Below are 24461 nucleotides of genomic sequence, written 5' to 3' on the forward strand. Positions count from 1 at the left end.
AAAATTGTGTTTGTATGTATGTCATATTAAATTTAAACATAATGGGTCATTTTAATAATAGCCTTTGAACATGAATTTGTATTTCCTTTTCAAACTAAATGTGACATGTAACTTTGTCGTCGAGTATCGGCTGTCATAAAACAAATAAATATAATATACAAAGAACGCTGCTTTGTCGGAAAGTCACTTTAATTGGTTCGCAAGCATTTTTGGAATGTATACAATACATGAATTATTTACACCACTCAATTCATTTCTCCGCTAATAGTTTAAGTGCCATAAAGTATCTAACCAAAGTGTAGTGTAGGTCCATCTTAATCTCTTCAAACAAAAATTCTATATTATTTTTGTTTTAGGACCAAAGGTTGATAAGTTCGTTGGACCAGGATTAAATTATGCCCTAGAACAAATTCACAAATTTAAATTTTGTTGAAATAAGTATGCTTACAGTATATATATACAGTATACAGTATATATAAAAGAAATTTGTTGTTAAACATGATTGTTTTACCAATGATTAAAAAAAGGTCTCACAAAAACTAATTCTTCAATACAAATAATTTATTCGTACAGTTAATTACATTGCGATTTTGTATTTAATTTAATATTAGTTAATATGAAAATACAGCTGTGTAACAATTATTATACATACATGTACCAATAGAATTTTGTTTTGTTATCAGTTTCTGTTACTTAACCTGAGTGTCATCATCTTTCTGGGAAAACAACAAAACAGCCTACCTAGTACCTACCTACCCTACATACAATTCTCTCAAAATGGCGAAATACAGCAGTAGAAAAGTGAATATGTGCGTGTTTTAACTGTCAATATGTCACATCAGAGGAGTTGTTGTTGTCAAAGTTATGTTACAAAAATGATTTTTAGTGATAACATTATCTTATTTCATGAATCTTTTTGTTTGAGTTGTAACGATTGGAGTTCTATAGACTATCAAAAATTCGGCTGTGGTCGTGGACATTTTCATGAAATGCGAACCTCAAGAAAAAGTGTTAGAGACAAAATGTGTCAAGCTGGGAAATAAGTAGTTTGAACGTTTTAATTTAATTGGAGATGTATTTATTATTGAAGTGTCTATGACTCTTATGTGGTCAAGCCACATTAGATTTCTATAAAACGTTCTAGATTCTATCCATTGAAATGTTTTCTCAAAGCTTCAATTGCTTGCCTAGTAAAAAACAACCTATTTTTGGTAACCAGTCGCCCCAAAACATGGAATTGTTACGAGGTTTGACAAGTAAACCATACCAAGATCCTGCAAATCATATTAGCATGCATCATACAGTTTCAAATAGAAACCATACTAATTTTGGTACAGGAAGCATAAAACTGATGGATTTTGTTTATAGTTTTACTGAAACTTCAAGACTTGAGTTTGGTAGAAGATATGTTCCAACATTTTCTGTACCATCAGAGAAAATGAAGTTGAGTCATAAAGATATAATAGGCTTACCTCAAACTAACCCCATGACACCATCTTTGGTACGATCCTACGTGGTAGGGGGTTTTGTCGGCAGCAAGAGCCAGCTGGGAAGAAAAAGGAAAAATGATGTTGGGAAATTAAACCTTTGGGATATGATTCGTGATCTGGTCAATTTAGTTGGTAGTGCTCCAAATCATTTCTCTCCGAGACCAACCCCTAACTCAACCCCACATCTAAATAAAAATTCTGAAATCATGCTGGATAGTAGTCTGCAGAAAGGATCATCAGTTAATTCCACTGTTGCTGCTATGAATTGTACAGAAAATCCTCCAAGTTCTACAAAACAATCTTACGCTGACGTTGCTAAGGGCTCTTCTAAACATAATTCTCCTAAAATAATCCCAGAGACTGAGGTCAGGGATATTATTTTTCCAATGCTTAGTGATACGAGGTGTGATAGTACAATATCTGTGATGGAGCCGGTTTCAATATTTATTAAACCCGATTGTAGTAGTAGAGACCGAATTACTTCTGAGTGTTCTGCAGATAGTGAGGATAGCTACATTGTTTTTGAATGTTCTGAAGACGATAATGTGGATAAAGACATTTTCAGCAGTGATGATGACACAATTTCAGTTGATGAGGTAAAGCTAAATCTTTTCTTATATTATTCTTATTTAGTCGGTATTTATTGTGACTAACGTGACCATGGGAACCTATAGGGCCTATTGATTTACCATATCACTAGGGCTGCACTTTACTTCACGTTCTACACTCTTTCGAATGAATATATTGATCGATATATCGATTTTTTAATTTGATATAACTAGTTTGGTTAGTCAGGTTAAAACCTAACCTAACTCGAATGAAATAATCGATATATCGATCTTTTTCATTCCAATGAGTGTAGGCAGGGCCGGTTCTAGGAATTTTTCAGAGTTAAGCGAACACCCGAATCAGCGCCACTTAGAACTCTCCCCCCCCCAAACCCATGAACATAACTTAACCGTATTTGTGAATTTTTCCCCAATAATTTTGGGAAGAATTTTTTTTATAAGTTTAGGTAGAAGAATACTAACTTGCAATAAAAGGCTGTTTATTATTCGCAGAAATGTGACATTTATACACTTTTACTCATCATATAAACTATAGCAAACCAAGGACACACTAAAAAAAAACAGGCCGTAATGTAATGCTGTAATGCTCGTCAAGCATGACGTCACGATAGAAGACGGCAATGACGTAATGTTTGCCGTTTGTGATCAGCTAGGCCTACTTGTTTTAATCTTTCCTTGGAAAATAAATAAATAAATACCTACGTCATTGCCGTCTTCAATCGTTACTTCTTTGGGCTGACTGGACTCGCCACCAGATGATTTCTACAAAAGTCTACTCATTGATTTGGCTTTTCTTCTTCCTCTTCCAAATTCGCCTTTACGCTTTCTATGATAAGTGCCAGACGGTTTCTTTTTTTCTATCATTGTTTTCATAGTTTCGGCTCGCAACATGTTTTACTCATTCATTCAGTTTATACTTTCTTTTTATTTAATGCGCTAATTATAAATTAAACTTAAAACATTCGTAATAATTCGCTTATCAACAATCATGAATCATCAAAACACTGCCAATACGATACCGATACTGTATAGGCCTACGCACGATTACTTGAAAAATACCGGTATGGATCATAAACATAAACAAATGACGTTTTTGGCCCGAAAATAAACATTATTTAACATTGCACAGAACTGCCAAAACATATGTTCAATGCTATTAGTATAGGATTCGGGCCAACAACGTCATTTGTTTATGTTTATGATCCATACCGGTATTTTTCTAGTAATCGTGGGCCTACGTATACAACTAAAAGAGTGCAATAAAATGTAGTGCTCTGCTCTAGGATCAGAGGCAGAAAGGAGTGAAAGAAAGGGGAAGTTTCTTGTTGTGGCAAGTGGCGCTGCGCGCTTGCCTCGAGCATGAGTGATTCGTGAAATGAAACCCATAGCACAGAAAACGTGTTTTCTATGCCCATAGGTGCCGCGCTGGCGCTGACGCTGCCGACTGCCGAGCGTCAGCTCAGTTCAAATCGAAACTGCAAATGGCATTGAGTCCTTGAGTTGTAGTGCTGTACAAATATACAAAATTTTCAAGTGCTGTTGGTGCAAACAGAATAAATGCCTTTATTGTGGTGCTTTGAATACTTGAACTCTGATAAAAAATAAACAAAATTACGTTGTTCACGTAAAAAAAAAGTGTTCCGTTGGCGCCACAGCGCCACTTTTTCGTGGCGCCATATGCGGCCGCGTAGTTCGCGTATGGGTTAAACCGGCCCTGAGTGTAGGACTAAAGTAAAGTGCAGCCATAACCAGAAACTAGATTTTTAGCAGAAAAAAATGTCGCAAAAATTTCTCCGCGCTCATAAATACTAACCGAATTACAGCCGTTTAATGTTTTGTTTATTTACGTAAAATCACTAGGCCTCTATTTATTAGCCTTCAATATTTCATCGAACAAAAAATTTATATCTTACGTTTATTCTTTAAGTGATTAAAGTAACTATTAGAGTACTGTATTAGACTCACTTTTAACCTGAAAATAACAGTAAAAAAATATAGGCCTACTGAGGTCACGAATATTAACTAAGATGGTTTGAGTTTTGATTTAGGCTATTCTATTTACATTCTTGCTTGCCTGCCATCAACTAAAACTGAAACAAAATGAAAATAGCTTTAGCCTACAAAAACTGATTACTGAAGAGGAGAATAAGAATAAGAAGAATAAGAATAAGAATATTTATTTTTCCTTTAGACAAATACATGCATTTGGAATCGTCATAATAATCACAAGGCAAATTCAATAACAATCAACATCATGCTTCTACAAAACTCTCAAAATTTCTACAATAAATAAATAATATATAATAATAAATAATCACTTTATGTTCACAACTAAAACTAAAAGATGCAAGGTCTAATTACACATGCAAGTCAAATAAATATCACATATCAAGAGTCAAAACTTAAAAATAGGTAAAAAACTTAAAAATAGGTACTTACGGATGCTGCTGGTATATTAAAAAAATCATTCCAGGAACACAGTGGGTTGGCCAATAAAAGGTTTCTGAGGTTGGTTTTGAATTTTGAAAAATTCTGGTTTCGGGCTTCACATGGGAGTCTGTTAAAAAATCTTAAACTTAATAAGCTGTGTTGAACTTGACTTTTTCTTAATCTAACAAATGGCACATCAAAAAGGTTCTTATATCTAGTGTCATGCTCATGAAAATCCTCTCTCAAATTAACATCGTCTATCTTACTTTTTAAATTTAATAGGCACACAAATACATATAAACTAAAACATGTCATCAAGCCCTCAGATAGCCTACAAAAATGGGCTTACAATGATCTGTGGACGTTGCCTCAGCCAGCAGACGTACTGCTTTCTTTTGCAGTAGCAATACACATTTTACATCTGGTGCACTGCCCCATAGCCTCAAACCATATAAAATTACACTTTCAAAAAGGGATTTGTAAGCAGTTTTGACATAATCTTTAGGTACACACATTTTCAGGTTTCTGAGCAAGTATAGGATTCTAGACAGCCTACAACAAACTAGATCTATATGACTAGCCCAAGTTAGCCTACTATCCAACACAATACCTAGGACCTTAACACTCTTTACCTCATTATTTCTCAATGAGAAAATTACTGACTCAGTTTTGTCTTCATTTAAAAGAAAGAAATTAGCCCTAAACCAGTCAGCAGCCTGATCCAATGATTGCCCCATGGCAGTTTCCAGCTTTGAAAAATTTTGTTCCGTAAGTACCAGCGAGGTATCGTCAGCATAGCTGACGATCCCAGCATCAACATTACCTGTAATATCATTGACACTTATCAGAAAAAGGAGGGGCCCCAACACTGACCCCTGAGGCACTCCATGGTTCACTTCCCTTAAGGTTGACCTCATACCATTCACATGAATGATCTGCTGTCGTCCTCCCAAGTACGACCTCAGCAGCTCAATTGAGTTCTCCTTGACTCCATAGTGCTTCAACTTGATTAACAACGTGTCATGGTCGACAGTGTCAAAAGCCTTACTGAGGTCACAAAAAGTAACCCCAGTAAAGCTGTTCCCCTCAAAGCCCCCAACAATTTTAGCTACCAGACAATCAATTGCATCAATTGTCGATAGATTACTGCGGAAACCATACTGGGAGGACGTCAACAGATTGTTGCATTCAAAATACCTGTACAATTGAGATTTTAATACTGCCTCAAAGATCTTTGAGAAAATTGGCAAAATGGACACTGGCCTAAAATTTTGCACACAGTCCCAACTGCCTTTTTTGTGAATAGGCACTGTTTTAGAAATCTTTAAAAAATTCGGAAAAACACCCTGCTTGATACACATATTGATACAAAATGTGAGCGGAAAAACTATATGCAAAATGATCCTCTTAACTAATGAATTTGAAATGTTATAAAGATCCTTACTTGTAGAGTTCTTCATCCTTGATACCAACTCAAACACTTGTGTTGGACTAGTCTCTTCAAATTCAAATTGGCTGTTGGGAGAAGGAGTCGCCTGTAGCATCTGTTGGGCGGATGTCGCTGTTACCCCAACTGCCTCTCTCGCTGACTGTACAGAGTTTGTGAAGAAGTCACCAAAGTCATCCGGTAGCAGTGAAGTTGACCTCGGACGACCAGGAGTTGTTTCTGCCTTGATGATGTTCCAGGCCATAGCACATTTATTTGACGAGTTTTCAATTTTTGAGGCATTAAATTCGAGTTTAGCCTGTCTCAGGTCACTTCTGTATTCACGCTTCACGCTGCGGTACAAGTTTTTCAATTCAGGTGAATTTTCAGATCTAAGAAGGTCGTAGATCAAGAGCATCCAATTTCTCTTCTTGAGTAGAGTGTCATTTAACCATGGCAACTTCGGTTTGTTCTTTTTCTTGCGGTATGTTGAAGGCTTGGGTTTTATGCATTTGGTAGGCACACAGTAGTCCATTGTATTTACAAAAAGGTCCAAAAAGAGTTTAAAATTTTCTTCTGCGTTAACAGATGTTAGCACCGTACTCCAGTCAATGTTGTCCAGTTGTGATACAAAATATTGTATCTCTTCTTCGGTGAACTTCTTTACCCACTTTGTAATCATTGCCTCGTTGGAGACAGATTCCATGTTGTTGCAGATAAACTCGGCACATAATGCATCATGGTCACTGATAGCAATCTGTTTTACTTCCACTTTGAGGCAAGTGTCGTCTAAATCGGTAACTATGTTGTCTAGACAAGCTTTTTGGCGGGTAGGCTCATGGTTTTTACAATAAATATTAAGAGATCTAAGTAAATACAGAAATGAAGCTGACCTCGTGTCTTGAGTAAGGATATCCACATTAAAATCTCCACCTATTACAAGGTAGTTGTCAGTTCTCAGGTTGCTCAGAGAAATTACAAGTTCTTCAAAGGCAGTCAAAAATTGTTCAAGATCACCATTAGGCGAACGATAAACTCCAACAAATAAAATATTTACAAAATCTAAATGAATACATACAAATTCATGGTGAAGTTCACGGCAAAAATTTGAGACATCAATGACCTTGAAATTGTTTGCAAGGGAGTTGGCTAAAAATAGAGCCACACCCCCATGTTTCATCTCAGTTCTACAAAAGGCACTCGCCAACGTAAAACCGCACACCTTCTTGCAAGAAATCATTTCGTTTGTTAGCCAGTGTTCAGACAAACAGAGCACCATAAAGTCATCCAGTGACAACATAACCTCCAGTTCAGGGATTTTATTTTCCAATGATTGTACATTCAGGCACAACATACGGATTTTGGTAGGCCTAATTCCATTTCTTGACCCTACCACACTGGTACAGGTGCTTAAGGATTCTTGGTTCTGTGGAAAGTTCGCCCTAAAAAAGTGCTAGCATTGCTAGGCCTAGAACCACGTCGTGATGGAATAAAAGATCGCACCAGTACACCATCTGGCCAGAAGTTAGGATTTAGTAAGTCACTCTCACAGTTTGTAGGTACGCCTACTTTGAATGAGTTGTAGGACTTGTATTTTGCTTGCAACTGAATACACTCAACATCAGCAACACCCTTCTCAGTTAAATAGTTCAAAACTCCGTCACAAGTTATATTGGGTGAAACTCTCGACACAAATAATAGGGACCGCTGGATTGCCGAAGCGAAGAGAAGAGAGAGGATAAAAATAAGTTAATGCTAACATATTCAAAGTACATGTTTTACAGACATCTAAAACACAACTGAGCACTGAATTTTTCATATTTCATTTAGACACTGTGTGCATGCAAATCAAGTTGGGCTTTATGCGGATTGGTGGCTGTATTAAGTGTTTTGAAGTTAGGAAAGATTAGGAAGGTAAAGTGTAGGTTATAGTGAACAGAGTTGATAGTTTATATTACACAAAGACTGCTTTTGTGCTATTGAAATAGTGGCTTAAACACAACAAAATAACAATTTCGAAAATGTTTGCTACTTAAGAGTGTAAAGTGCACTGTTTCATGACGACCAATCCCACGATGTCCAAAAATAGCTTGTCATGACGTCCAAAGCTTGTAGAAAGATTATGTTTATTGCACTTAATATACCTTTGGACGTCGTGCAACAGTCAAATAGTTTATATTGGACGTCGTAAAACGCTCAAAAATTATATTTTGGACGTCGTGACACTGACTGTTATCATTAGACGTCATGGCACTTGGATGTCGTGCAATATATGCAACAGTAAAGTAGTTGTCAGTCAGCAGTGAATTAAATAATGATGAGGTTATATGCTGGCTTTTGATGATACAATATAGTTTGACCAGCAATAGAAATTTTAAATTAATACTTAACATAAACGTGGTGATAATTTGGCAATAATAAATTCAATTAGCCTTAGCCTAGTTCTTAAATGTGTTCATATTTCAAATATAATAGATAATTTTTACCGTAAGTGCACTTTCCTTCAACGCAGGCAAAGAAAATTCAATTAAGGTCTTAGCTAATCGTTAATGGAAGTTTAGCCTATAACAAGATATTGAGAGTATTATGGATAAAGCCTACACCTAAGGTCTAACGCTTTGTAAGGTCTTCTTAAAGAAATCAAGCAAGGCATAAATTAATAAATCATTCAGGTGGTAAAAGGGTTTTACGTCTAACCAAGATTAGCCATGCATAGGAAAGCATCCAATGTAAACCAGGGGGCATAAATTTTTACTAAAAAACTAATACTAAACAAAGAAAAATATATTAAATAATTAGTTGAAAGCAACCACCCCTTCCAGGGTCAAATTTACTTTATATGCTCTATCAAAAGTTTCTATTCCAGGTGTCACAGTCAGATAGTGGAATCGTGCCTTCAAGTAATTCCAGTTTTTGCAACAAAACATCACCAAAAAAGGTAATTAACCCAAACTCTTTAAACTTATTTTAATTTAAGTTAAAAATGTTATTGTTTTGGTATAGACCAATCAAGATCAGTTGTCTTAGGTACAACTCAACAAGACATGCTTCTAGTTAAACAAATATATTCTCCTCGGAGCTTTGATCTGACTTTGCTAAGGTTGGGTAGGGTACGTAATCTTGTAGATGAATTTAGAGAATTCACCCAAGTGTTTGTTGCGAAAGTTTACTGTATACAAATATTACATGTAGGCCTGATTAAAAAAAAACATTCCCACATTGTTTAATGGACCATTATGACTTTTTATAGTAGGTTTAACTATGAAAATATCATACTCTCACTGCAGCAATCCTGCTGACTAAGCAAATTTCCATTTGCCTGATTAGGATTATCACTGAAATTCTTTGTTTGAAGTTCATTGTTGGTGATGGTGAGTTAATGTTGTTCAAAGGTTTATTGCGGACATTTTCCATCACGAAAGTAAAAAAAAAACAATACACAACGTTTCGGGATCTGGAATCTGATCCCGTCTTCAGGTGAAAAAACTTAACTAACACATTACAACTAACAATACACAAACGCCCAACCTAAGTTGGAATACACTACCGAGGGTAGTAGTCAAAAAATATGCACTGTATAGCAGTCAAGTCATGATACAACATGCAATTAATAACAAATCACAAAACACTATAATCTATAAAAGGTTTACGTACAAAAAACTCACACAATGGAACAATAACAACACCGTACGCTATGACTCCACCAATGAAACTGAACCAACATCCAACATGGCTGACCAATCGGAAACACGGAGACAACAGAAATGGCTTCCGGTCCCTGGAAAAGTAAAACCAACAGAATGGCGGAGCGATGTACGATGCCGCAAGATGGGTGTTAATTATGTTTATTCCTATCACGAGTTTTACTACGAGTTAACATAACGTGCGAATTTTGAGGAGAACTCGTTATTTCCCTATTTATTGAACAATTAAGTTCCCTATCCTTTAGTTCCTTGTTCAAAATTTCTGTTCTTGGAAGCCATTTCTGTTGTCTCCGTGTTTCCGATTGGTCAGCCATGTTGGATGTTGGTTCAGTTTCATTGGTGGAGTCATAGCGTACGGTGTTGTTATTGTTCCATTGTGTGAGTTTTTTGTACGTAAACCTTTTATAGATTATAGTGTTTTGTGATTTGTTATTAATTGCATGTTGTATCATGACTTGACTGCTATACAGTGCATATTTTTTGACTACTACCCTCGGTAGTGTATTCCAACTTAGGTTGGGCGTTTGTGTATTGTTAGTTGTAATGTGTTAGTTAAGTTTTTTCACCTGAAGACGGGATCAGATTCCAGATCCCGAAACGTTGTGTATTGTTTTTTTTACTTTCGTGATGGAAAATGTCCGCAATAAACCTTTGAACAACATCACTGAAATATTTCTATTTCCTCAATAATGCCAGAATTATTCTCTGTTTGGATAAAATTAGGTTTATCGATTACTTGGGGTTGCTGCAACAAGGAAGGTAATAAATTGGGGTTTTAATGATATGTTAATTGCTTAGTATAAAATAAATACAGAGAGGTGCAAAAGTAGGTATACAGTACAAACAGGCAAACAGTTTGAACACACAAGGAAGTGAGTGTTTTTGTCAAGTACAGTATGTTTAAGAGTTAATTAGGTGTATTAATACTCTTCAGATTAATTTGAAAATGTTTGCTTTTTATACGAGTAAATATATTTTTCTATAAAATGTTTCATTAGTGTATACCTACTTTTGCACCCCTCTGTATATTGAATTTGATCTAAATTTATCCATAAACAAGCAAACTACAACAATTTGACTATCGTATTCTTCATAAGAATAATACGGGCATTTAAAATTACGGTAACATTTTCTGAAATTTTCCATGTTACTATTGACCATATATCAACACTTTGATATACCTACTAAATAATTGTTTTTTGCTGGCTCTAAATAATGGTTTATAAAGAAATGGTGGCATTTTATATTTTAACCCTCCGAGCGTCCATCGTCGAAAAATCGACGCGCTACACACTTTGTGTAGTGTCACGCGTCGATTTTTCGACGCACGAACATCGTTTACGGCGAAGGCTCTATGACTGACTGAATCGGATTGAACTGGATCGAGTTAGGTATCGTTCTTTCCGTTATATTCTAAGATTTCTCCAGAGGTCTGTCTCAGCGCTGTATGTTCTCCGAGCCGATCGTAATTGTAGCAGACAGCTGACGTGCGTATTCGTAAACAGCTTGGTTATCCTCGGACCGATGACTGATGTGTTTTATTACGTTTATCATTGTTTTAGTGTTAAAAATCAAAAGTAGTGATATACGTGGTGCATTATAAGAAGATTTAAGTGATTTTGAAGGGCTGGTTGATGATCCTGAAGAAGTAGGTAGTGATATTGATGTAAATTATCAGCCAGATTCCTAGCTATGGTTAGGCTATGCATTCTTAGCTAAACGCTATGTACTGAAATCCGTTTTTCACTCATAACTTATTTATTTGATAACTTACCTTACTATATGATTATATATTTGTAATCCTCATTAAATTTAAAACAAAGTGGCTATTTTCAAATATTTATAGGCCTATAATTTATACAATTTCATTGAGCGCGAACTTATTTTTTTTTCAATTTTTCCAAAATAATTTTTTTTTTACCTAAAAAATTTTTTTGAAACAAATTTTCCTTATGTTTTATGTATGATATTGAAGCCCATGATTTTCCAAACAAAATGGTATATAGAACATTAGAATTAACATTGTTTTAAGCTTCTCAGATCCGTTTTAATAAAACCTTGCAAATGCGCCAAAAATAGGTGGACATTAAGGCCTAAACTATGGACACTTGGAGGGTTAAAGGTAAAAATAAGATAACCCATTTTTACCCAAAAACCAAGTTTTCCTCATGCTGGTCCACAAACTCGTTCGGTTTACATGTTTGTACCAAATTTAATCGAATCGGATAATTTTTACTTGAGTTATTGTGCTAACGGGACAAGAGTACACATATACAGTACACTCCCGACTATCCAAGCAAGCTGAACAAGCCATCTGCAGAATGTGAATAATAGTAGTGTTCTGCTGTCAAAGAACCTAATAGCTTAATCAATTTGTATGAAGTGAGCCAACATAAGCTTCACAGGAGGTTCTCTTAAAAACTCTGTGACAACTGTTGTTCTTTGTATTTTACTGAACATGGATAAACTTTATCTCTTGTGTACAACTACAGTGCAGTAACAGAAAAAAATAAATAATGCAGGCCTGTTCATCGCCAACAATTTAGACGGTAGAGGTGTTGTGTCTGAATCTGCACGCCTGGTCTGTAAGAACGATGTTTTCAGCGTTCGCGCAAAGTATAAATACCCACAACCCAGTCATCACATTCACTCACATCACGTTGTGGGTATTTTGGATTTGCTAGATCTAAAGATCATTTCGACTTCGGCATTTGAGTAAATCAGTTTACCCACAACGCGTTAGTGGGCATTTCCCTTTGGCCAATGTCCGAATAAAATGCCCACTCCATGACATGAGTATTTTACAATGTCCACATATCGTGATGTGGATAAAAATTTCCGACATTGTGCAAATTTAAAGTGTTAAATTTTTTTCCGGGTGTTCAAATTACAAGTAGGGCTACTGTGAGACACTGTTCAATTAAAAAAAAACATCCGTTGGCATCCATGTTTTCTTTACTTCATTGCCTATAAGCTGATATGCATTTTTACATGTTTATCCATTAGGTTTAGTATTATTAGGAATTTATTGTAAATATGACTTATTATGGTGTTTTTGCAAGCTCAAATAGATTATGTATTGTATGTCTACAATTGTTTTTTTCTAAAGATCTGGGCCCCTTAAATTTTTGACAAGTCTATTAATATTTTATTTATTAGGTAGTGGAATCACACCTGGAAACTTAATTTCAAACCTTTCTTGGCATAAAACCAATGACTTACTTTTAGCGTAGGCCTACCTATTCATCAACAATAGATACGTCAGAAGACAATCTAAGGGTTAGGTTATATGCCTCGGTTCTAACCTAACATACCCTAACCCAACCCAACCTAAATTTCCTTACCCTAACATGACTTGTAGGTAATAATAACATTTCAACCTGAAAAAAAAGGTTGTGATTCAAGGGAAGGGTACACTATTTTATCATAATACATTAGAAAAGGTCGAATTAATGGCTTTTGTGCGGCAAAAATGTGTCTTATCTTTCTAAACAGCCATTCTTGTTTTGACTTGTGCTCAAATTCCAAAATCAAAACTGTAACCCAATGTTTTAAAGTAGAAACAACTTAATATCCTATCATTTAAATTGATAATCGAACGTCTTCCAAACCAACTTATTTAGCGTATATAGAGTAGGTCTACATGCCAGTAATTTTACGCATTCTGTTTGAACTCCCAGTTTTACTTGATGAATCCTGAACATGGAGTAATTTGATTGTAATAACTCATTTAGCCTAGTTTTCAGCGAGTAGTATTAATTCACTATGTTTTACCAACCATGTTTTGCTCTTGATTGACTTTAATAGCCAGGGCAACATAGGTGGAGAGTCACTATTAAAAAGTCTTTAACCAGGTTTTTTTTTTTATTTTGATACCAACTGGACATAAGAAAGAGACTTGGTGGTATCAAATTTCCTTTATGACTGTTCTTTCCACTTTTTAAAATATAACACAATTTTATTAGTACATTACTGAACCCCCAATCAACCTATTATATCTCTGACAATGATTTTGTAACTAATTTTGATGTTAGTTTGTGTTGATATGCTCTGAGATGCATACTTAAGTGTTAAATTTTCCCAGTCAAAAAGCGGAGACAACACATGATAAGGTACCAACTGTAGCGCTATTACTGTACCTTAAGTTATGACTTGGTTACAAATATATTTTAGAAAACGTGTAGCCTACCTAAAGGCGGTTTCACACTGGTGTCCGTGGACGATAATTTCGTCCGCGGACGGATTAAATGATTCGGATGGTTGCTACCCGCCCCTTCACATTGCGAGCTACTTTTCAAACGTCCACTCATTCGCAAATGCAAATACTGTAGGGAAGTTGGCCATTCCTCCTACAACTCGGTGGAGGTGTACAAAATGTCTGTGCATATTGTCACATGGTATCAGTCCGGATTTTCTGTTCCATGGCTTGATTCAAGTACAGTAGTGATGATAGTGACGATGAGGTTGTACGTTTGTACTCATTACCAAAAATGAGAAAGTGGGTTTATCCGATTAACAACAAGCGGTAGCGATTTTGTGAATTCCATCACCTAATGAACGATCTGGAGCAAGATGAAGACAGATTCTCAACATACTTTAGATTAACGCCCAATCAGTATGAAGAGGTGTTGAAAATGATTGATGGTGAAATAAAGCAAACCGAGACAAACTGTGGAATTCCAATGAGCGATTTTTTGTATTGATGATTTTTTATCTATTATTTGGGATTATTAAATAAATGTACCGAGCAATGGTAATATGGAAATGCAATCTTACATTGTCTCATGTGCTTAAAGGTGGGCGCGATTTTCGTATATATAATACTATACATCAATGCTAATAGTTTTAGCTGTGGAATCAATTAATTGATAGGTCGTTGAAAATCATACAACGATATTTTGAAACAACATAATTGTTGGAAAAACCATGAGGGTAAAACTTATTACAAAAATTATTTGATGATGAAATAGAAATTATTGAAGTAAAAAAAAAATATACCCTTTAACAAACATTATAATTACTGAAAAATATGAAAAATAGGCAACAAGCAGTAGTAGCATAGTACAATAGTTTTAAGGAAAGTTAAAAATATGAATACAACTAAGTATATATGAATATATACAATTAACACTGAGGTGAGGGACAGATGCCACGCTGCGCTAAACGTGGTTTGGTGCTCAGTGCGCTTGCGCAAGAGCGTGGACGTCCGCGGACGTTTTAGAAAAATCACTCCCGGAGCGATTCCGCCAGTTCGTCCACGGATGAATTTCTGCGTCCCCGGATGGACGCTACGTATCAATGCACTGTGTGAACAGTCCCATCTGATAACATGGGCAACGATTTATTTTTGCATCCGTCCGCGGACGAAGAAATCGCCAGTGTGAAACCGCCTTAAACAAGCTTTGAAATATATTTTGTCTGATAAAACTTTAACTGAAAATGGTGTTTTTATCACACTAGAGTTTCAATTAGGCCTACTCTTATAAAGTACCGTACTGTGTGCTATTTCCGTGTAGCACACAGACCATAACGGTCAGCTCCCCTAGACTGTACTCGGAATACTGGCACTGGACTTAAGGCACCTGTACTTACTGTAGTTAATCTTTTATTTAATTTAAAGTACTACAGTTTGTCAGCTCCTCACACCTGTACATCTCTGCTATCCCTTCCGAATTAGTCTCAGTAGGAACGGAAACTTTCAGCTGGTTAGCCGTGTGGTACTATTCATACAGCGGGGGTATTATTCATTCTTCACTCTCCCTTGCTCATGTACGTTTAGTTTGTATCAGATTGCTTGCAGAGTGTTTTACTGTAACTAAGGGACAAAATAAATCAATTTCCAATTCTTTATTCTCTTCAAATCTTATTTCAAAGAAGACATTTAATTTAGAATGATGAGCACTGGCTCAGTATACTATTTTAATCATTGACATCAGGCCTACCCATGGTTTGTATGTGATAAGCGATTGGCCTGAGAGATACTTGTGCCCTTCTCCACATACCTTGTGGGGGAATTTTTCTCATCTTTCAGCCCCCAACGAACCTACAACCTCTTGCGCCCACTGGCCCTGATTTACATTTAAAGTGGTAGTGTTAAGGTGGGCTTAGATTAAAAAAGGCCTTTTTGTTAATAATCACATCTTGAGATAGAGTTATCAGTCAATTAAGATAGAAGTAATGAGATATTAAATTTATCTTATCGCTAAAGCTTGTATGCATTTAATCATAGAGTTAATTAATTTAAAGTATGCCAACCAAAATATTTGCGATTTTGAGAAAAATGTGAGGATTAATGTTATGTTTGCGTCAAGTCTTTCAATTTACCCATTTTATAATGGTGATGAAATACTGAAATGTTGAAAAAACAACAGTTTACATGTATGTCTAAGGTGCAGAAACATTCTGTTGGCAACCATGGTTAAATATTTTATCCTATGAAAAGACATATATGAAAGTGTTCTATGTGAGTCCAATGGTAAGGGTTTGTGTGATTATGGGTTTCATAATCCTAGTCATTTGCCGCCTCTGATTGTCATCTGTAATCTCAATTTATACAGAAATACAAACCTATATCTATATTTATTTACAAATTGAAATATTAGCGATTTCTTTTGCTTACGGCTCAATCTGGCACATTACAAAATCCCTTGTATCATTTTAACAAAGAAATTAAATGTATGCTTCACAATTGCTAATGGATAAATTTTAAAAGAACAAGAAAACTCATGTAACTTATGTTTTTTGTCATATATATTTTCAGGAAAAGAATCTTTTATTGTTTGTAAAACTTGAAATTTATTTTAAAACACCAAAAAAAAACTTTATTTTAATCCCCCGTTGGTCACACCTAATCTATTAGACACCGCATCATGAAAAATTCCCGCCATTTTCATGTTTCCGTCCCAAAACATGTCTTGGCCACTGTGCTGAATCCTCCCCTCCCCCCACACACCTCTTATCGCTGTTAGCGTCGTCTCGTTCACACATGCCTTTGTTTTGCTCCGTTGTATTTGATAGATACAGTGCGACCGGTCCTGTTTTTATTTTGTGATGTATCTCAAAATAAAAAACGGGACCGGACTCGTTTTTATGTGATATACAGGGTGAGGCAATGAAAGCGCCCCAATTTTTAAATAGTACAAACTCAATAATATTCACCCTATTGATATAAATAGCACATCAAAACACAGCTTATTTTTTGCCATTTTAAGTTAACATAGTAATTTTTCCTTTTCTTGAAAACAAAATCCTGCAAGTGACTTCCTTGACCTACTTGACATTCCTTTTTAGTCCCTTGAAAACTCGATCAAATACTCCTCCAGCATTTCTTCAGGAATCACTTTAGTTTTTGGACAATTCTTAGCTTCGTTTCAAGCAAATCTGTGGGGCGAATTTGAGAAGCCTCGATTTTCAAGTAGCTTATCAGAATAACCCTCGATTATTTTTAAGGTTTAAGCTGTTATCCTAAATAATTTTACCCAGTTCACCATTGTTTTCCAATCTGGAACCGTGCCATGTTGACCAAGGATGGAATGTGGTCTAAGGGCCCTTTCACACGAGGCCACTGGTGGCGGCCACCGGTGTCCGCCACCAGTTACCGGCCGGGAAACTGCAGTGGATGATACAGGCAACATACAAGCCACTCTACTACAGCCACTGTACAATGGCGGTTGTGAAAATGCTGTCGAACAATGAACATCTCCTTCTTCTCGCGTTGATAATAAAGAAAATAAGGCAAAGACACAGTCGTACTATACCAAATTGCCGTTACTTTTCAATTTCGCAAATTAGATCTTTAGTATCCACTTTGTCTTCTATTATTTTGTTTATTCTCTTATTCTGTTATTTTCCTTTGTCTTTTTCTTTTTCAGCATTGTCCTCTTTATTTTTCTTCTGATCACTCATTTTTACAAACAAACAATTCAACACGAAAACACTCAACACCTACCATAGTCGTTGCAGTATGCACGTGAACTGATTCAAAATAGTAGCTGCGCGCTCATCCACGGTGGCGGCCACTGGTGCTACGTGTGAAAGCTCACATTTAATTCAATGCCCCGCGACGAGTTGCCGCCACTGCAGTTGCCGGCGGTTGCCGACTAGCAGTTGCGCGAGGAGACACTGCTCGGCCACTGTGTAGTGGCGGGCAACTACAGTGGCTGCGTGTGAAATGTCCCATTTAAAATAATGTTAAAGCTGTGGCGGGCAACCAGTGGCCTCGTGTGAAAGGGCCCTAAACAATCTCTGGGTTTTTGCACAAGAATCACTATTTTAAAAATAGGTTTCCACATCAAAGTCTCAGTGTTAATAGCCTCAGGCATAATGTTTACTAAAATGGCATAGTTTAATTGATGTTATAAGCACAGCTGTTCATTCATTGTGTGAACGACTTATAGTGTGACAACGAAAGAAAATTGGGGTGCTCTCATTGCTTCACCCTGTATCTTTGTTATGTCATACAACAATTAAGTAATTCCATTAAATACAGAAATAAATCAAACTGTTTTTACCCAGCAAAGTTAATACAAGACTGGTCCCACACGTTATCTTTCTGGCAGATAAATGAATTGCTTATTTGTTTAATAAATCATATTGGATAACGTAATAACATCTGGAATATTTGTTTATTTTATTGTAAGCTTTTGAAATTCTACTAAAATAAAGATTTTTGTTGTCTCATGTAGCACAAAACTTATGTTGATTGAATCAATGTTATTAGAATTGGAAATTTATCACAAGATTCAAAACCAATTCTAATAACATTGATTAAATAAACTTAAGTTTTGAACAACAGGCAACAAAAATCTTTATTTCAGTTGAATTTTAAAAGCTTACAATAAAATAAACAAATTCCAAATGTTATTATGTTATCAAATATGATTTATTTAACAAACAAGCAATTCAATATGCCAGCAAGATAACATGTGGGAACAGTCTTGTATTAACTTTACTATTAACTGTCTTGGTAACCAAAAGGCGTGGAAAAACAACATTTTTACTTATTTATCTTTTTAAATGGATTTTAGTTGGATAAATATAAAGGGCTATTGAAAAATATGGACCCAGTTTCGGGACTTTGTATCTTGAAAAGTATAAATCAGAAAGTTTTTCACCATTAGGAAGAGAAAATTTCAAAGTTTTATTTACACTCATTACAAATGCTCAATGTGTCCCCCCTGTGCTGCACGGCAAACATCAAGTGATAGCCAAATTTTATCCCACAAACGAGACAACATCTCTTGTACGACTGATTGCACTAAACCAACAAGTTATGCTTGTTCTAGTCGGTGGTTCAGTACCAAATTCAACGCGAAAACCCCGCTGCACTGTAATAGGAGACTCAGTTTTTGCAAACTCTGCCACACAGAAAATCTTTTGCTGCATAGCCATCTTACAACAACTGATGGTAAAACAAAATGGTTGCCCATTGTTGCAATAACTATTTCGGCCGTTTACAGAACTATGGTCAAAAAAACTTTGAAATTTCATCTTTTGAGTGATGTAAAGTTTATGTCTGCCCGATTTATAATTTTTGAGATGCAAAGTCATGAAGTTGGGTCCATATTTTTTAATAGCTCTGTACCTATCTAAAAAAATAGAAAGTTTGGTAAATCATGCCATAAACAAAATTTTTGGGATAAAGATCTCTCCATATGCTCCCTCCCTATGCTCTGATCTTCCTCCTCGTTGCTATATTTAATCAAATAGATGTTGCTTTTCACATTTGATCTAAGGTTAATACAAAAATAGAATACACATACACATAGAATACACATAGAATTTTTACACAAAATATTATATAAGTTATATGTGTTCTAAACAAAGCAGTAGAGTGGTTTCGGACCTAGGTCTTGAAGACTACAGTAAAGGCTATTTTGAAAGGTGCTAAAATTTGTGAATTAACTGGTTAAGTTTTTAACGACCATGTACTCATAGATTTATTGTTGGTTCACAGTAGGGTTGAATTGTGTCTAATAATTTGTTTAATCAGAAATAAAACAAGAAAAACATTTTAAAATGCTGTTAACTGAATTGTTAATTTTTTTAAAGAGGTTGGCGGCCTCTTTTAATCTTGCATTTGCCTGTCCACATAAACTAACTGCCCATGCGTGGAACATATCCAGCGAGCTGGTACAGTACAAAGGTGAACTGTACTGATAAAATGTTTGCGGCAGTGACCAGGATACGAACCCATGACATCGCTGCCTCAGGTCCGAAGTCCGTGACGCTACCGACTGAGCCAATTCATAATATAATAACTTTATATTTTGCACAAGTTAGAAGGTATTAGTCAAAGCAGGCTGAAGTAGCCAGAGAAATTAATTTTTACATCTACACATAAAACATCAGAATATTTTATTTTGAATCTCCTGTTATAGGTCCGTTTTGCTGAAGACGACAACTTGGTGAAGATTCATCCGATGGTGACATGGGACTACGCCTACAGGATGGCACGTAGAGGACCTTGGGAGATGTTGGCAAGAGATTCCGAACGCTTCAAACTCCGAATCGCAAGAACAGAAGCTGTGCTTAAACCTATTTTGGACCCTCAACACCGCTCAGTGGTGTACCGGGACAGGTTCTCAGAGCTCGAGCGGTAATCCCTTGCCAAACCTACCTTAAGCTCATCTGCGTGATATTTCAATTTAACTCGTTCATCACTGTGTTAATGGAAACAAGCGATTCAGAGAATCGTAAAAAGTTATTTTAATATATTTATGTTAATTGGAAACCTATGTAGGATTTGAAAACTATATTTTACCATGTAGTTAAAGTAGTTGGAAAATAATTTATTACTTAATACTTGTCAACCTTACGTTACCATTCATGTTAAAATGTTCTAGTTTAAAGTGAAGGAAAAGTTGAAGGGCAGGAACCACTTATTAATTTTGGTGGCCAGTCTTCTTCTATGTGTTAAGGAATATTGAATATTATAGGGTTACATTTTCGGGAAATGACTGTTTGCTGGTTTAGCTCAGACAGTAAATTCATTTCAGATGTTCTATAAGGACGTTTGAAACATCAGCAAAAAATACCAACAGCGAATTAGCAGTATCCTATTATTTTGCCCCAGTGGCCCTTGCTCATGTTTTAAATGTCCAAGTTGAATGTTTGATGGTTTTAAGATCTTAAATGTTTGGATACCAATTGATAACTTAATGATCGATAATTTCAAACCTATGTCGCTGAAAGTGAATGTCCACATGTTAAAAATTGATAAAACATCATGTATTCTCATAACTAGGCTTACCATTTCAATTCTTTTATTGATAATGAGTACGAACCTTTGAGGAAAGGCCATATTGGCAAGATATGATTGAGAGGATCGTCTCCTTCCCCCGTTGATATAGAGTTTCCTAGAATTAAAGTGGAGTAGACGACCTAAGTAAAAATTTTGCAAATCTGAGTTCTATACAAAATTGGGCTCCTTTTTAGCTCTTCTGTTCAGTATGCTAGTGGTGTAAGTCAATAGTTCAATATATGGCCACTAGGAGCAGCACCAAAAATATCAACTAACCAAAACAGCTGTTGGAATGAGAATGACAGTGGTGTAAGTCACTTAAAGCCTTATGAGGTTAGGTGAGTCGGTGGCTTAATCAGTAGTGTCACAGACTTCGGGCCCAAGGCAGCAATGTCGTGGGTTAGGATCCTGGTCACTGCCGAAAACATTTTATCAGTACAGTTCACCTTTGTACTGTACCGGCTCACCCCTTGCTTTGCTGGGTACATTCCACGCACAGGCAGATAGTCTATGTGGACGGGCAAATGCAAGGTTAAAAGAGGCCGCCAACCTTAAAAAAAAAAATAAAAATAAAGGTTAAATATAATGTTTTATACTAAATAAATAATAAAATAAAATGTTAGGCCATAACCGTTTCTACATTATATAACCTGGATTTTTTAACTGTTTGTTTCACAAAAACAACAAATACTCAAAACTTAGTTTCAGTGACTTACACCACTTTCATTATTTAACCTTGTCTTTAAAACTGTTTGTTTCATAAAAACGACAATTACTCAAAATTTAGTTTCGGTGACTTGCACCACTTTCATTCTAGATATCTCATATGTTTGTTACTAATAATGCTTTTTAGGGCTGGTTGGCTTGCGCTTGTGTCCATATTTTATCTGAAACCCTATACTTATCAAAAAATTAGGGTATAGCACAATTTTATGGCTAATTCATTTGCCTGAAACAAGTTGGGGGGGGGGGATATACTTTTAGTATATTTGTTTTGGAAACATGTAATCAATGATTAATTAGTTATAAAAATCAGCTCATCTCTTAGTTCAAACAGTAAACAGACAATTTTCTACTCAATAGAAAAAATTAAATTGACCTTCTAAAAAAGGATCTACATAAATAATAACTTCAATGCATTTGATCCATAATCTAAACGAAAACGGTAACAAAGTTGTTGCTTCTTTAAAATTGTGACAGTAAAGCCCAAATTGTTAAAACCATATAAAATCAAAAACGCTTTTAGAATTGTGAATACAGTAAGTAAAACGGCAGAAAGTTGGCAAACAGTTTTTAGAAGAAAGGGTCTTTATTAATCGTGGACAACTGGCAAGCTTACTTATAAAAGGCATTGATATCGTTAGATGTTTGTTATTTTAATATAACACCATCCTGATTTATTACCTGTTTATTTAATTAAGTCAGCTTCTATTTTTGATACTTTTGAACATCTTTTAATTGTAATTTTTTAATTTTTATTCTTTAATCGTGATTTTTAAATTGTTGTTCTTTTAATTGTAATTCTTAATAGCAAATCTATTGTTTCACAAGGTAAGATTAAGATAACTTGAAGAAAGTTTGTTTGAATATGTTAACAAAACTGGTCAGATTTTGTTGAGCAAAAGGTTTTGACTAGTTTGTGTTAATCATTGATGTTAAAAATTGGTTTAGAACTAGCCCAAGGATCTATAATAATGCCATCTACTTTATTGATAGAGAAGGTGACTACGTTTAATGTGTTAATCAACAAACATGTTACTTGTAAAATAAAATATATCTTTGTATTTTCCCACTGAAACCTCGATGCGATTTGTTATGATGTGGCATTTTTACAATGATGAAACCATATACAAATTAGTTTAACTAAAAAAAGTATTCTATGTATCAGAATTTAACATTTTTTTCATTCTATTGAATTTTAGCCTCCTGATCAAATTTAAATACTATAAATTGGTGTAAATACCTGCATTTATGCGATCCTGTTTGTAGCTTAGTTGCTACCGGTTTCAACTCACATAGGAGTCATCTTCAGGCTGTTAAAGATGTCTTCTCGCTTCATTCGAAGGTCGTCAATTAATAATAAATAAATAAACAAAACACGGACACGGACATAAGTAGGAACATTTAGGACTAAAAAATACTGAAACGGTAGGCCCACGGGACGCAACGTGATCGGGCGGGAGTTATGTCCAGCAGTCTAGACATAACTCCTGCCTTCCGTTTAAGTTTTTTTTTAGCCCCAAATGTTCCTATTTATGTCCGTGTCCGTGTTCGTGTTTTGTTAATTGATTTATTATCAATTGACGACTTTCGAATGAAGCGAGAAGACATTTTTTTTTCAAACTGACCAATATTTGTTATTGATAAGCTAATGGTCATGCCAATAGGGAATATTTTTGATCTTCAATGAAATTCTTCAGTTATTTTACATATTTAGTAACAATTCACACAACATGATGTCTACAGCTTGAATCTTTTGTCAATGATTTAGGAATAAAATTGTTTTCAATAAATGTAATTTTGCCAACCAGTCTCAAAACGTTTCACAACATTTTATGAGCTCACAAAATTGTAAACAATGTTTTTGGTACGTTGTTATCTTTTTAGTTACTTTACATTTGATCGAAACATTTTTCTAACAATTTTATATTTTTCAAAAAAAAAAAGAACAAAACAAATCCTAAGCAGATGTGATACATAACAAGATAGCTTTCTTCATCTTAAGTTTAATGCAATTTAAGTCATATAATCTTAAAAACTTGGACATTTTATATCTTCAGAAACCCGAGTTATGTAATCTGTGTAGCAGATATTAGATTTATTTTACCTTAGTACTACTTGGGATCTATGTGTATTTTAATTAAACACAGTATTTATGTTACATACAACAAGACATGTTGTAGTTTAGAGCACGGAGCCATTCCCACTAATTATTGCATTCAAATGAAGGCAGTCACAGAATTTGTATTTTTAAGCACAAACTCTATTTATAATGTAAATCATAAACATTGTATTGTTAAATCCTATGTTGTGTAATAAATTTGAGTTAAACTTATAGTTATGTTTTTTATAGACCACATTGAATATATTTATTTTTACTGAATTGTTGCGATTTATTATTCAATATTTTAAGGTAGTTCAGATTGGAAAGTCTTATGACATAACACAGCGTCACAGATGTTTACTTCACCAGGAGATTCTTGGTGTCTTTGGTCTGTTAATGTGTGGTTTCACTTTCAATGTCTGCCATTACTAATTATTTAGGTACAGATTGTGCAGTGGAACCGACCAGATTGTTGGGTCAGCCACATTGTAGGCCTTTGGTGCACCTGTGAGCTTAGGCGTGTGCTTCAGAGCATGTGTGAAACTTGAGATAAGGATGCCCATGCTTGCTCTTTAAAACCCTTTCCTGTCACCATCTCTTTTGTTATTTTGTGCAGTAATCTCAAAATTGCTTCATTTTGTTTGAGTCAAGCCTCCGAATCACCGATCAATACGTGCACTGGTGAAATTCAATACGAGTTTAAAATATACAAGTCTGCAAAACAGAACCCACAAAATGTTTTTCCTAGAGTCACCTGACAAAGCGGGCTTCCTTTT

The 24461-nt window shown here is 35.3% G+C and overlaps 1 protein-coding gene across 1 annotated transcript; it reads left to right on the forward strand.

Annotated features, from left to right (window-relative positions):
- Positions 1-779: 779 nt before the first annotated feature.
- On the forward strand, positions 780-23916 carry LOC128998061 (uncharacterized). Its single transcript, XM_054424028.1, has 3 exons — positions 780-2086; positions 8782-8853; positions 19999-23916. The coding sequence occupies exons 1-3, from the start codon at positions 1160-1162 to the stop codon at positions 20218-20220; spliced, it is 1221 nt and encodes a 406-aa protein (XP_054280003.1). The 5' UTR covers positions 780-1159; the 3' UTR covers positions 20221-23916.
- Positions 23917-24461: the final 545 nt, after the last annotated feature.

Source organism: Macrosteles quadrilineatus, unplaced genomic scaffold (genome assembly GCF_028750875.1).
Source record: "Macrosteles quadrilineatus isolate MER2022 unplaced genomic scaffold, UCM_ALF_1.0 Scaffold_7__1_contigs__length_78375512, whole genome shotgun sequence".
Taxonomy (NCBI): Eukaryota; Metazoa; Arthropoda; class Insecta; order Hemiptera; family Cicadellidae; genus Macrosteles; species Macrosteles quadrilineatus.